Source organism: Phyllostomus discolor, chromosome 6 (genome assembly GCF_004126475.2).
Source record: "Phyllostomus discolor isolate MPI-MPIP mPhyDis1 chromosome 6, mPhyDis1.pri.v3, whole genome shotgun sequence".
Lineage (NCBI taxonomy): Eukaryota > Metazoa > Chordata > Mammalia > Chiroptera > Phyllostomidae > Phyllostomus > Phyllostomus discolor.
This window is the reverse complement of record NC_040908.2, coordinates 123,621,216-123,637,660: the sequence shown is the minus strand read 5'-3', so window position 1 is coordinate 123,637,660 and position 16,445 is coordinate 123,621,216. Positions and strand designations below refer to the sequence as shown.

Genomic DNA, 16,445 nt, shown 5'->3' with positions numbered 1-16,445 from the left:
CAAGGCTGGCCTTCTTTTCTTTTGTTTTCTTTTTTTCTTTTCCTTTCTTTTCTTTTCTCTTTCTTTCTCTCTTTTTTTCTTTCTTATCAAGTCAAACCACCTTCCTTTCAACCACAAAATATAGATATAGTAAAACAAATAGGTTAACATGTTTTAAAAAAACAAGACTCTTGCTCATATATTCTATAATTAGTAGCATAATAAAAATGTCTATATAGTTAATAAGATACTATCCACAGAACCAAGACATTAATTGCATAAAATTTCTCATAAGTCATATAGATTAAAATCCTAGCTTGGAGACAAAAATACTATGAATAATAGTACAAAAGTAAGATTTGTTAAGTGATAGAAGAAAATAGCCACATTATTTCTGTGTATTCTGGGAAACTACTTATAGTAACTTTGACTCAGCAGACATTGTTTCACCTGTATTTCTAAACAATCTATTGCCAGCCTACTTCACCTTGAGTGCAGATTCTCTGAAAATCAGATGGATATTTTCTGAAATTGTTATTTTTTAGTTTTTCATTTACCTTTCTCATATTTAATATCATTCCAAAACTCTTATTTTTTAACTCAATGCCTTTATCTGGGAAAAATAATTTTTTCACTGCAGAGTATCTTTTTGTTTAAGACAAAGAACATGTCTATTCTTTTCACTGATGTATTTATACTAACAAGAACCAAGCAATGCATGTGACCTGCAAAATATGCATTGAAAAAATAAAGATGTAAATGAATGGTCACAAATTATTTGAGACATAAACCACGAAGTAGACAAAAAAGAATCAGAACTATAAACTATGCCAAAAAATTACAAAACTCATGTAGACATGAAAGAAAACCAATTGAGAAAATTATTTTGTTTTGGAGCAACTTGGATGTCTATGATTAGATACCATCTTTTGAGATCTACTACAAAGATGAGGCTAAAACTTATATTTTGTCATGCAGGAAAATTCTAAAAGAATGCCATTTTCAAGAACCCTATCTTGAATGTTCATTAGTGGAATAGGAAGCACAGTTTTATATTATTTAGTGTCTTCTGACTTATATTAAATTTCCCAACACTGGTGATGGAGGTCATGAGTGTCAACAGAAGAATTTCATGATGACTGCAGATTGGTAAATTAAAACAGGTGATTTGCTAAATCATTCTGAACTAAGAGGGCATGAAATTTCAGAGTTCAAGAATAAAAATATAATTTTTAAAAATAAAATATATGAAGAGAGCCAGCATTGATTTACATCTCCAAAGACTGGATAGCATCATAATTATTTCTCTCCACTAAAGGAATCTTCTTACTTTAATGATATTTTCTAACCTTAGCAATAAACTTGCCTCACTTCTCTAGCTATTAATTTAATGAGTCAATTTTTGTTTTCCCCTCAAGTAAATATATATCTGCAAACTTCTCTTAATTAATAATAAGTTTGTATTTTTTTCCTTAATCTTATCATCTATAATCTCCACTAAAAAGCAGGCTTTATAACCATAGCCTATATATTCTTCTCTTAATCAAGGTAGTGTGTCCATACACATGAATTGTTATTATAAAAGTTAGGTCTAGTCAGTTAATCCAAATACTGACTGCAGGTCTCAGATGCTAAAGCAATTAATCAGCATGTAAAATACCCACAAGGCTTCTTGGCCCAGAGGTATTCTTTGAGTTGTTTTTATAAATATTGATGTACAATACAGATGACTATATATATGTGTGTATGTATGTATGTGTAAATATATATATATATACACACACACACATATATATATATATATCTTCTCTGAATTCTTATAGGCTAGACATGATTATCTAGCTCATAAAACCTAAGACTTAAGACCTTAGGAGGAAACTCAAGATCTATTTATTTATGTTTCCAAAGATTTAGAAAAAACATGCATCTAAAAGGTAAATTAGAATAGTGTAGTGGTTAAAACTGTGGGTTCTGCAATTAGGGTCTCTGGATTTTAGAAAAGGCTTTATGTATTTACTAGTGATGTGACCTAGGGAAAGTCCTTCAGTAACTGAGTTCCCTTCTGTGTAAAATTGGGACACTAACAATAGCTACTTCATATAGTAGTGGTGACCATCATATTGGAAAATCCATGTCAAGTGGTTAGATATGTTTTAGGAAATTGTTCAGCACTTGTAAGCCTTGATAAATATTTGTAATTATTATTTAAACCAACACTGTTATATTGTCCATTCTTGTGCTGATATGTGATATGTCTCCCATTTAAATATGCTGGTATTTTCTGTGTGGTGGTTACAGAGCAAAGACAGGCATTGAAAATGGAGCAAAAGCTCAATCTTACAAGGCTGATTATACCTCCATATTGTTAACAAAATAGCCATTTAAGGAATCTTTCTCTTGGAGTTTCTTTAAAATACATGTCATGTCTTCTGTGTGTTTGTCTTTTGATGAGACTTTTTTTGTTTTTTTTTTCTTTATCTGAATTGTCAGAGACAGATAATAGAGATGAGAGAGAGAGAGAGAGAGAGAAAAGAATAAAATTTGTATTGATAATGTGATAATGGGTCCTACTTTGTCACTAAGGTCTGGGATATTTGAAAAGGATTTCAATTAATTCAAGGGATGATAGGGATCTTGAATGCAGTGTTGTTTTCCATCTACTTGATGGTGTAGCAATTCTACATGAAAACTAGAGCCATGCAGATTCTAGATTTTGGAGGCCTTTTTTGGAAGAACACATTTACTATCTAATATAACTTTGAAACTTCCTAAGATTCATAGTCAAAAAGTCTTCATAAACATACATGATGCCTTTGCCAAAAGTATAGCATTTGATTACAAATGTGAGTAACTAAATTAGTGTTTTATAACCCTAGTGAAAATTAATTTTATATTTCAGGCATTTTTTAAGAAAAGCTCCTTGTATTTTATAATTTTTGACATATGAAAAGTAAGAACTACTGCTATTTTTTTTAAATGTGGGGAGGGGAGTGTAAGAAGACTAAATGGTAATGAAAAATACAATAAAGGTTAAATAAAAAATAAAATGTTGCTAAAACTTGATCTTATACTTTTGTTGGTGAATATAAAAATTATAGTCACTGTAGTCTGTAGAAGTCTCTTTTAATGATAGCTATTGAATAATTAGGAGCCTTAATATTCTTCAGTGACTTTCTTGTTCTGAATGAGAATGTTCCATGCTCTGAATTTTTGTCTTGTTTGATTCCATTCCATGATCTCTGAGAGTCAGTGCTTATTAAGGTATGAATAATATAACTTTTGCATAACAGTTTAAATTACACATTAATTCAACCATTAACTTCAACAGTTCAAATGAGAGACAGATGGATAAAACTTCTTCTTTATTGTATACTAATTAGGGCACATGAACATATTTTACACCCTTAGGAAGGGAAACATGAAATGGAGCCTTCATGCTGGCTCTAGTTATGTATCATTCTACCAACCAACCCATTTCCTCCCAATAAATCTGTCCATCAAAGAATGGAATATTAATTTTATCCAGTTTTATGAAAAGACAAAAAGTTATGTTTGGGATTTGAGAATTTATTATCAAGTTAGAAAGGCAAAAACTACTTGTATATATATAGTACTGTTAAAAGTTTGAAACTCATATACATAAATTGTGTGGACACCGCAATTAGCTTTACAAAAATAAAAGATTTAACTCTTAATTTTTCTAACTTTTTTTAAAGAACAAGATGTCTCCAAGAAAAAAAAACGTTTTGCCCATAATCATTTAGTTATTTAGCAATTTTTCTCAAATCATTTTATTCTTCTATATCATCATGCCAAAATTAATGGTTAGGTCTTCAGTAGAATGAGGAAATATTCTTCTTCTACTTTTACTTATATTCTTTTCTCTCTGTTTTCCATGTAACAGACTTTGGCTACCTCTCTGTAACAACATCCAACTATACATCCACTCCCCTCATTGTCTTTCTACTAACTGGAGTCCCAGGATTAGAAGACTTCCAAATCTGGATCTCCATTCCTTTCAGCTTCATGTACCTTTTGGCGGTGACAGGCAATGGCCTAGTTATGGCAGTGGTGGCCTGGGACAGGAGCCTCCATGAACCCATGTATTTCTTCCTGGCTATGCTGGCACTCAATGATGTTCTTCTTTGTACTGTCACAGTGCCCAAAATGCTTCTTATCTTCTGGCATGGCCCTTCCCCATCAACGTTTCATGCGTGTCTCACACAGATGTTTTTTGTTCATGCTCTGTTCCTCTCTGAGTCTGCTGTCCTACTGGCCATGGCTTTTGATCGCTATGTGGCTATCTGTGCACCACTCCATTATGCAACCTTATTTACGGGCTCTCTCATTAGCAAGGTGGCCCTGGCTCTGACGGTTCGAAGTGTGGTTGTAGTTATCCCTGGTGTCCTCCTCATTCTCCGTCTGCACTTTTGCCGGAGCAACATCATCCACCATACCTACTGCGAGAACATGAGCATTGCCAAGCTGGCCTGCAATAACTTTGCCCTTAACAGTATTTATGGGCTCACTGCAGCTCTCCTCACTACAGGGCTGGATTTTGTTCTCATATCCCTGTCCTACTGGGTAATCCTGAGGACAGTTTTAAGACTACCATCTAGGGAAGCCCGGACAAAGGCCTTTGGAACATGTGGAGCTCATATATGTGTCATCTTGATATTCTACACTTTGGCTTTCTTTTCCTTTTTTACCCATCGCTTTGGAAACCATGTGCCCAGGCACACCCTTATTCTCTTGGCAAACCTCTACTTACTGGTGCCACCTACCATGAACCCCATTGTTTACGGGATAAAGACAAAACAGATAAGGATGAAACTACTAGAACTCTGCAGTTATCCAAAATGATCCAATGGTTACAATGCAACAAGGAACACGAGAGTCCAAAATGGAGGACCAGGGTTAAATATCATCTGAATTAATTTGGACAGACCATTCTCCAGAATACCTAACCTCTGAATAGAGCTCCAAATATCCATATTTCCACATGCTATCTTCCTTGCACTAGTAAACAGGAAACAAAAGGAATTGCTTAAGTTCCATGAAGAAATATTTCAGCATATTGAGGTACTATAACAGTGAAATGTCACTGTAACATCATAGGGAATTTAAATATCTTTTTAAGTAATACACAATCCCTCTTCTGTGTCAATTTGATGCAAGACAAATGTCAATTTGATAAATTCAGGGATTGGTGCTGATTCCAAACTCATCATTACAACCAGAGGATCCAGAATATACAAAAAATAATATTTTTTACTAGATAAATGCCTTAACTAATAAATAATAAATGTTCATGATTTTGCATAACAAACTTCTTGACATGTTCTTACATATTATTTAGGGTCTATAGTTAAAGTACATATTTTTATTTCTTCTTAGAAGTCATTCTCTAAATTCCAGAAAATATCTCCTTTAACACCTTCATGTAATAAAGATTCTTTTTGTTGCTCACAATACAAATTCACTTTGGTTAGATTAAGCAAACAAAAAAATAGGTTCTATATTATATCATGACATTCAGGGATAATTTGAGTGCCTATAACTCAGGAAAAACAAAAGCCAAACTGCTGTGGGGCCTCAACAGCAGGAAAGTATGGACTTCTGGAATGGATCTGGTGATATTACCCTGCCTCAGCTGCAATGACTATGGGACAAGAAATATAACTACTTCATATTGGGCCAGGTTGCTAAACCTGCATCAATCTTTTATGTCCCTTAATATACTGATTAAATGAGAATGAAATTCTATCAGAAAAACTCTTAAGAGAAGAAATCATGGCAAATGGTCAAGATTATGTTCACTGGATTCATTTAGCTCTTTTACATAAGCACATTCAATTTTCCTGATTTAGCTCTTCCCACACCAAACATTATGCTAATTGCATTTCATAGCACCTGGCATATACTTTATCATCTATAAACCTATCTGCCGTAATTCCTGCAATGTAACCCCTTTACTCCTTTTGATGAATAATAGAACTAAATTACTTTTGTGGTATCAGACATGATGTAAATATATACATTATCTAGTGGTTGGATTAATTGGATTGAATGCCTTGAAAATATTTATATTGTCATTATAAATGCATATCGCTCTTTCTAGATTCTTTGTGTAATAAGGCTGTCATCTATGTGGTACTTTTTAAAGAATTTTTTTATTGTTTCAGTTATTAGATTGAATGACAGAATGACTAAATGGGATATGGAAGTATTCTGCAACAATGCTTTGTATAAAAGGAAACAGCAAACACTTTGATGGTGAAGGGGATAGTGACCATTTCTGTTATTTTTTTTATTGCTATCATGTTTTGCCACAAAGGGTCTTCTGCAGCATAAAGATGGTCAATACATAATCCAAAAGATAGTAGTTGACATTATGAAAACAATTGCACTGCATTTTGCTTAATGATAGGGGATTGAAATACAAAAATGAATTATTATTTAAGCTTTCATATATCTTACAGATTCCCTAGGAAGGCAGAGAATGCATTCAGAAGGTTAAAAAAAAAAGAAACCAAGCACAACTTTATCAAACAAGGTAATATGAATAAAAGCATCTCCTAATTTATAAACCCATATTCAAATGAGACAGATGTGTCAATCATATTGCAATTCTAGGCAGGAACAAGAGGGCTTCTTGTTTTAGGAACACTACCTGCTTGCCAGAAGACTAGACTCCAGCCTTCAATAAAGATCCAAAAATAAGATGATGCCTCTGTTCTCAATTCATAATACGATCTTGCCACCCATTTATTCATTCATTCATTCATTTGTTCATTCATTCATAGATTTAATCACTAACCTCTCATCAACTATATTTTGCTGTAAAGAATTATCTTAATATTGAGAATATTATTTTTAAATGGTTTTGATAAAATATATTTTATTTATGTAATGTAACTCTATAATAAATATTAGGAGCTAATATAGTAGATAAAAATTATAAACTCAAAAGTTGGGTTATTTATGTATGTAGCCATTTAAATAGTTGTACTGATATGTAAAATGTAAAATCTAGGATGCAATAGTTTCAATATATATTTTTAGCAAGAAAATTGATAAAACTTTCTTTTTTTTTTGCAGCACAAGCACTAGCAATGGTGTATTCAATATCTATTGGTTAAAATACATACTTTGTATTTGAAGATCTTATTTTAAAGATGTTTATAAGTAGTTAAATGTTACTTATACAATATACAGCTGATGGTAATGTTCATATTGTCCTCCAAAAGTTTTTTCCAATTAATTTTATTTTAATCATTTATTACAATAAATGTTATCTATTTTGATATTCACATATTTTAATTTATTTTTAGTTGATACCTCCTCAACATGAATGTGCTAAAGGAGATGGGTAATTAGAAGTAGAATAAAAACATAGGATAGAGAGAGGTGAGAACAGACATAATTGAATTAAACGCGGAGATAAGAAGTAAGTTTTTGGAAATTCTAGATGTACTCTATACGCCTAAAGTTTGAAATCATAATTTTAAGTCAGTAAAGTCTCTTTTATTATATGAAGTGTGGGCTCATGGCACGTAAAATATTTTCTCCCAAGATTAGATATATATATACTCAACTAGTCATTCTTTACTCAGTGATTCATTTTGTTATTGTTCATTTATTTCTTTACCACTAATACATTCAAAAATGGAGAAATAGAGAAAGAGCTCATGTACATGGGCAAGAATGTGGTGATTGTAGGTTGGGGTAGGAGGTGGAAGAGGGTGTAGGAGGAATAAACAGTAATGAAAAAATAAAACAAAATAAAAAATTAATAAATAAGTGCCTCTTTTACACCAAGCACAGTGCTTAGTGCTTATTCTGACAGGTAACAAACTACATGAGGCACAGTTCTTATAGTAGCTAAAATAAGATATGTGAAAACATATTACTTATTATTAAGAACAATACAAATATTGTAAGTTATAAAGCTATAGCTTTTATCACTGATTTGTAAGGTCTTAAATGACCTGGCCTGTCCCTTTCTTTGACCTTCTCAAGAGCCACTCTTTCTCTTTGCTTGCTTTGCTCCACACATTTTACTGCTTTTCTTCTCCTCAATACTTAGGAAGAATATTCTCCCACAATAGAAGTTGCCCCTTTCATCATGTTCTGTCATCTTTTTTCTCCTTGTAAGACTCTTTCTCATTTCTTTGAATGGCTGGTTTGATTTTTTCTTTCAGGTTTCAATTCACATATTATCTCCTCACAGAGATCTTCCTGACCTTTTTCTAAGCTCTTCTTACCTTTAGTCAGTCTATCACATCAACCTCTTAGTTTCCAACAAAGGATTTTGTATATTCTAAAATATAGGGAACCATTGTATGGCATAGGGAATGCAGCCCAGCCCCTGATTTGGAAAACCCACAGGGAGTGAGGTTGGCACACAGGAGCCATGCCCATGGACAGGTTCTCCCATGGGGAATCAGACCTGCATTGTACCTAGGCTGCTTTGAGGCTTGCTTTTGCTAAAACTTGCTCACCCTGAATTGAGGCAGAAAATGTTTACTGCATAAATGTTTAACTTCCTAAAGTCTGTGCTAAACCTCCCAAGTATGGAGTATAACCAGTTTAACCACTTTTCCCCTTGATCTGCAACATCCTTCTCTTTGAAGTAATTAGCAACATTCTCTCCTCTGTTATCTGCAAAAGGTAATCACCTACAACAAACTTGTGTATGGTAAATAAGGACCATCCTCGATGTAATATACCCAGAAAAACAATAAAAGCCTGTCCAGGCAGGGGTTGGGGTGCTCTTTCTCTCTCAGAGAGTGGCCATGCCATCCCTTTTTCGCCACAGGACTTCTGTAGTCCATGTGACTTTGTTTGTTGCAGCCACAACACACAGACCCTGTGAGCCAGGGTCCACATCACTAAAATATTATTTTTTTAAATTTGCTTTGTATTGATTTCTCCCACTACAACAAATATTCCTGTCACAGAACTTGTACACTTTGTTCCATTCCCAACTTCCTAGAATATTACTTATTACCTAGTGACTAGAAAAAAAGTTGATTTAATGAGTAAATGCAGGATGTGAAAAATTTGCATGGTGATGTAATATAAGATTATAAAGATTTTTTGTAGGATGATATTCAGAGCAACAAATGTGAATAGTTTTATAAGATTTTTTTCTCTATTTCTATTATGTTCCTATCACACTTGCATAAAGAATTAATCTTCATATTTTTCCTAATCCCTAGAGCAATGAAAATAACACACATATCCAAAAACTGAAAAATTATTAAGAGAATTACAGGACACAAAATAAATGATCTATTTAAAAACCATTACATTATAATTATGAAAACTATAGCACTAAGAGAAAGGTCTCTATTGCATTATATTTTCTCATAGAAAATGAGGAATTATGTGTATTCAACCAAGTCAAAAATCACTATGTAACCCAGCTGGTATAGCTCAGTGGATTGAGCACAGGCCTGTGAACTGAAGGGTCACCAGTTAAATTCCCAGTTGGGGCACATGTCTGAGTTGTGGGCCAGGTCTCCAGTAGGAACCATGCAGGAGGTAACCACACATTGATGTTTCTCTCCCTCTCTCTGTCTCCATAAATAAATAAATAAATAAATAAATAAATAAATCCTTTAAAAAATCATTATGTAAAGTGTGGCTATAAATTTGAAAGAATTTCATGTAAGTAGCATATCTATAAACTAAGTATGTCTCCAGTGAAAGGAGTTCTTTATTGTATAGTGACACCAATTCCTGAGAAGAAATTATCTGTTTTTTCCCTCCTGTTTGATCTTTAATAAAAATGTGGGAGAATAACTCTGAGGACTTGGTACTGCCTTCTGCTCAAGAGTCTCTACTCTGGCAGATGTTGGGCTCCCCCAGGAACAAAGCTCCATAGGGCTCCATACACACCTGAGCCATTTTTTCTTGGTTCCTGAGAGGCTGTTATTCTAGAACTATTTATATAGTTGAGGTTAGTTGAAAAAGCACTGAACCATAATAAGAAACAAGCCAGGAGCCTCCAGTGATGCAAGACAGGTAACGTAAAAAATAATGCAATCACCTCAGCATCTCCCTTCACACCAATGTTATAGAGGGAAAGGCCCTGGGTACCTCATTAAGGTCGAAGGGGTCAGAAAACAAAATGACATTGGAAGTTTAAAATTAGTGCTCTAGGAGAGTAGAGGGTGAAGAAACAATGAGGGGAAGATTATTAGTATTATAAAGAAAACATAAAGTCATTTTTATTACATCATTTTACTTATTTCTTTCAATTCAGGGTCTGAATCAATTGTGATATTTCTGGAACCACCAGATTTTAATTTGCTTTAGGATTTTCCTTTTCCCTGGTAGCTTTACAGTCTTCCCATCTGATCTTGTTTCTAGGAAAGTCATGTCATAGAGTTGAGGTTTTCTCTGATAACTAATGACAGTGAAAAGAGGGGACACAAAAAGTAACAACTCCTTGTCCCCTACCCCATTTAGTCAAGCCCCAGGGCAGAGTACACACACATCAGCAGTTGTTACAGGTACAACAGACTCAAAAATAGGCCAGGTTACTTAACATATTTATCAAGGAGCTGAGAGGAAGGAACTCTAGGCTGTGCGACAGAAAGCAGCATCTAGGAGGAGGGGAATTGTGTGATTTCACTCTCTTTTCCAATTCTATGTGCTCAGCGATGCTACCTGCTCACCTTATTTCTGAAGTATCTATTATTGTTGCTGAAGAGAGAAGCTGGAGCCTTGTGATCAACTGAAGAAAAGTCTGTGCCTGTAATGGCAGTGAGACAAAGAGGAAGAAATTCCAAGCAAATATCCTGTCCATGTGACTTCTGAAAAAATAGACTAAATGGTGTTCCAAACAGGATTCAGGTTGTTTGAGTCCTGCATTTTACTACAACCTATGGCAAAAATCTAAGGACATCTGAATTTCTAATTCAGGCCTTAGTTACAAATTCTCTAGAAGAAAGTGAAGACCCAGAAAATGGTGAGTCTATGGTTTTATTAATGTGGAAAGTCTTTGTACAACAGAATATCCTCCTGGCAGAAGAGTTAGTGGGCTTACTGTAGGGGCCAGGTAATTCCATAATATGAAATGTATGTGAAACTTTACAGTAAATATACTGTTTGCTGTTTTGCATTTCTAAGATTGCATAATTTTTCTTTATTGCTTTTCTTAAAACTGGTAAAATTTTGTCAGGTTTGGTCCTCTTTTAAATGAAATATTCTCTATTTTTTCACTGTTCTACTCAATACTACTTTTTTCTCTTCATAATTTCCTTTCTCCTGTTTTTTTTTGAGGAATTATTGTTGGTTTTATTTTAGAATTCTTAATTCAAAGTTTCTTTATTATAGTTTTATCACCCATATAATAAAAGCAATGCAGCCTATGAAGTTACTACAAAGTTCAGAATTGGAATTATGTCATATACATGCCATATGTTCTCATATTTTACAATATTGCTTTGAACTTGATTTACATTGAAGAGTTGTTCTAAAAGCAAATTTAATTGCATAATCATGGGTGTGCTTCATTTACCCTTTACATATTAATATCTAGTTTCTAAACTTCTATTTTATTTGCTGAAGTAAAGACATTCAAAACAAATCTTGAACTATACAGGGTGTGGCAAAAGTAGGTTTATAGTTGCTCATATGGAAAATAATACAATAATTAATCAATAATAACACAAAACTAAACTCAGTTTCTCACATCCTCACAACTGTAAAGCCACTCTTGTCCCACCCTATATATATATATATATATTGACCCAAGTTCCTATTTCATTACCAGATAACCTTCTTTTTATCTTTTATTTATTTTCAAATGAGAAATTTTTTCCTTTGCTCAATGGTTGTGAACTCCAAAATTGGGTGATTTTTTTCTCCCATGTCATCATCTAGACTTTATGACTATTACTTCTTTTAAATTCTCTGACCTGAGTAAGTGTTGAGGAGCAACTGCTGAGAAGATATACACTTTCTGTATATCTCCTAACAAAGACGGGCTTTTCTGTGCAATCACCACTTTGGTCATATTAAAATAAGCATAGAAAATAGAATTAATAATATTGTAATAACTATATAAAATACCAGTAGGTAGTAGACTTATCAGTGATCACTTTGTAAATTATATAAATGTTTAACCACTGTGCCATACACATGAAACAACTATACCATTGAATGTCAACTATAAGTGAAAAAACTAATAATAGTGATAGGATCTGCTGTTTTTTTATTTTGAAAGCTTTCTGCATTTTCATCTAATTTTTCCTTATTCTGTTTTATACATCTCTAAGGGCACAATGTGCAACTACCATTGTTTTTATACCTCTGGTTGTAAACTGTTCTCAGGTTTAACAGTGGGACCAGTGAGCATGGCACAGTTTAGCTATATATTGCTAAATTTGGCAACTCCCCAAACTCTGGAGTCTAAATTTGTTGTGGAGAAGAAAAGATGTTTGGACAAGGAATGGGATATTAACTAAAAGAGGATGATTATTGCCTGGTTTAGAAATAGTTAACAGCCAGATGAGGGTGACTTATAATTTCTGCTTAGTCTAAGGAGACACATGCAAAGTGTGTCTAGGTTTAGAACCTTTTGCTGTCACTCTTATAATTCTTATTCCTTGGAAAAAAAAGTCTAGAATATGTGCAAATAAAATTATTTATCAGTGTATGCCAATTAGTGTGGTTCAGTGGGCAGTCAAGTGAAATTTAGAAAAGTATCTTCCATTCTCTTCTTTCTACAATGTCATTGCCATTTTAATGTATTTCATAAACAGTTCTGGACAAATGAATTTTAAATCATGCTAATAAAGTTAAGGTTAGAGTTTTCCTCTAGCCTTATTTAACTTACAATTTTCTCTTTATTTTTAAGGTTCAGAATGCATCTTACCTATGAATCCTCTGATTCATACAAGTGGAATAAATAACCCTATCTAATGGGTCATAAAACTGCTTATTCATATAACTTCACTATATTAATCACATGGAAATTTAATCATTGGTTTGCACCAGTTTCTCCCTTACTATAAACGTTCATTTCTAAAGTTAGGTATGTGGCCCTATTTATCTTTTTCCTTAAGATATGAAATATTATCAAATATTTCATATAAATTAATAAATAAATGTAACATTAACTAAATGGACAAAAGGATATGAAAGAACTTTTATCATCCCACAAGTGAATGCAGCCAGAAGTTTTCATCATGTCACTAACAAATAATACCAATTTACATCCCAGTACGTTTCTTCTCCTTGGTATTCCAGGGATGGAAGCCATCCACACTTGGCTATCAATGCCCTTCTTCCTTGTTTACCTAAGTGCTGTCCTGGGAAATTTATCTATTCTATTTATTATTAGAACAGATTCCAACTTGTATGAGCCCATGTACTTATTCCTCTGTATGCTCTCTGTGGCCGACTTGATCATCTCCACTACCGCTATGCCCAAAATCCTCAGCATATTTTGGTTCTACGATGGGAGATCTATTTTGAAGTTTGCCTTGTACAAGTATTTCTCATTCATTCGCTTTGCAGCATGGCCTCAGGGTTTATCTTGGCCATGGCTTTTGACCGTTATGTAGCAATCTGCATTCCTCTGAGGCATTCTACCATCCTGACAAATACAGTCATCAAGAACTTGGGGCTGACTATTGTCTTCCGTGCGGCTTTGCTTTTCAGTCCTCAATGCTTCATGCTTCAATGGCTTCCCTACTGCAGAACTAACATCATCCTTCACACGTACTGTGAATTTATGGCACTGATCAAGCTTTCTTGTGCAGAGACAAGGATCTACAGAATATACAGTCTAACTGCTGCCTTCCTTACTGGAGGCTTAGATTTCATACTAATCCTATGTTCCTACACTGCTATCCTTTACACTGTCTTCCATCTTCCATCCAAGGCTGCTCGTCTCAAGACCTTGGGCACCTGTGGATCCCATGTGTGTGTAATCTTAGTGGCCTATACCCCAGCATTTTTCTCCTTCCTTACTCACAGGTTTGGACACCATGTGGCTCCTCACATTCATATCTTTGTGGCTAATATCTACCTCCTTGTTCCACCTATGGTGAACCCAGTGATTTATGGCATAAGAACCAAGAGGATCAGAGACAGGTTCCTCCAAGTTTTGACTTCTCACAAATTCTAAAACAGCTCTTTCCTTAACACATATTTAAGATTTATAGACAAAAAAAGAGATATTAACCTTCTTTGCAGATGGCTGACCCCTAAATATTATATTTGTAATCTTTAAAGCATTCATAAGCATTGACTAGATTTTTTCTACTCAAAAATATATTTGCCTAATAATGCAATATCTCCACTTTATGTAATCTTATTTGCTATGTTTGCTCCCACAGAATATCTTGTTTAGTCTTATCAGCTTTATCAGAGCTGTTTTTATTGACCCATTATCTCTTTCACTAAGCTATAATACTTTTGTAGAATATAATCAATGGGACTGTCTGTATCTCTTGAACAATAAGATTAAAAGAATTTTAATCTATAACCTTGAAATTCAGATGGTTCTAACAAAATGTCTTCTAAACACAGATGAATAAAGTGTCATTATTTGCCTTCCAGAGATCATCTAGCAATTCTTGTAACATATTATTTTACTATATCTAGCTAGAATCATTCTAACATTTTTAAATATCTTTTCCCACAAACACTATTCCAGAAGACTTAATGATATCTAAAATTGCCCTACCCTTTTTCCTTTATCTCCTTCTTTAATGTCATTCAAGGTGATTCTTTGAAAATATCTATTACTCTCTCTCTCTCATTCTTTGATTATTTCACACTTATATTATAAAATAGAGAAACATTCTGCTCTGGCATTTCCTCATAATTCATCGTTATAGCCACTGTTGACTGTGATATTAGTCATTTTTTTCCTTTTTTGAAGTGCAATGACTCATATTTGTATGAAATGTCATGTAGAATTACTCATTATGGGTGTATAATACAATTATAACATTGTCTTACTATCTTACGCTTGCTGGTGATTCAAATAGTTTTGGCATTAAGCCATGTCAACATATTTTACCAATCTGTCCTGTAGCTAGAGTACCTCTCTCAATTTGTAGTCATTCAGTGTCATGTCATTTTTTCCCTTGAAATTTTTTCTTTTTTCTTTTTGACAAGCGGGTTCTCAGTGTCAGGAACTACATGAGCCAATATTTACCTGACTGCCACATGATTTCACACCTTCTCCCTTTTAAAGGAAAGTATTAACCATGTACTCATATTTCTCATTGTTTAAACTCATTTTATTATCCTTTATTTCACATTGTCTTGGGTAAGATGAAATATATATCTAAAATTATAAGAGAGGCAATAAAGATAGTGTTTAAGACAATTGGATCTCAAAATATACTGCTCAGTTTTGAAACCCAGAACAACCACTTGCAAGCTATGTTGATCCTTGTCAAGTTGTATAATTTCTCTACTTCAGTGTTCTCAGTGGTTGAATGGAAATATTCATAGCAATTTCAGAAAATAATTTTGACACTCTTTTTAAAATGTCATGTGTATGATTTAATTCCATTGGAGCTAATTTATTGAGAGCTTGAAAAGTTAAAACTTGGAATTAAAATAAAGTGTTTAGCACCAGTGTTTAGTTGGAATCCAGAGGGGTAAACTAAAAGGAATTTGACCATTTAGGTATCTATTTTCATTAATTCTGATGACAAATGATGAAAATTTTCCAGTGAACATAAAGAAGGGAAAGATCAAAGGAAGAAGAAAATCCAGTTAGAAAAGCTGGATTCGCATGTTCTCAGAATCATCCTCATAGTTATTTTTATGCTGAGTCAACAAGGTCTGTTTAAGATGAAAGTGATGCCTTTGGTTCATCGTCCAACACTTGTAGGTAAAGTCTTTGTGTGAATTTTAGTTAATATTTAAGAACTATCTTCAACTGTTTCTAGATCAAAGTCAATGCATATTCTGGAGTAGTAAGGAACGTAGGCTACCAATCACACAATAGCTCAGCCAAAAGCTTAATTAAAGAAGATTGATTTAGAGAATGCATATAAGAATTCTTTTATAGCCTAGGCATGGCAGTAGGTTCTAAGAATACAGTAACCAATAAGATTGATGCACATAGGCAGGCCCTTAATTTCATATAATGTGTATCTAGTGGGGAGTAGACAATTGAGAAGTTGTATAAAATAAATTATTTAACCTATATACTGAGCAAATAATTTCACATTCTGAAAATGGGATATAAAAAATTGATGAGGAGCTCTGAGGGAACAGAGGATGGGGCTACTCTAGATAATGTGATCACATTATCCATGAGCAGAGGTCTCAAATATAATAAAAATATATTTGAAAAGTTGGGAAAGAAAAATCCATACAAAGGAAATACTAATAAAAAATGGGGAGTAGAGAGAATATCAGGTTGTTTAAAGACAGTTAGGAAGACAAAGTGTTGGGAACAAAATAGACAAAAGAGAGAG

General features: G+C 33.6%; 2 protein-coding genes across 2 annotated transcripts; both read left to right on the top strand.

Moving 5' to 3' along the window:
* Positions 1–1,900: 1,900 nt before the first annotated feature.
* On the top strand, positions 1,901–5,346 carry LOC114498894 (olfactory receptor 52Z1-like). The gene is made up of 2 exons (XM_028514901.2): positions 1,901–1,913; positions 3,884–5,346. Exons 1-2 carry the CDS (start codon positions 1,901–1,903, stop codon positions 4,840–4,842), a joined length of 972 nt encoding a protein of 323 aa, XP_028370702.1. The 3' UTR covers positions 4,843–5,346.
* A 7,838-nt stretch (positions 5,347–13,184) lies between these two features.
* On the top strand, positions 13,185–14,128 carry LOC114498893 (putative olfactory receptor 52P1). The gene is given in 2 exon segments (XM_028514900.1): positions 13,185–13,458; positions 13,461–14,128. Coding segments are annotated over 2 exon segments (942 nt in total).
* Positions 14,129–16,445: the final 2,317 nt, after the last annotated feature.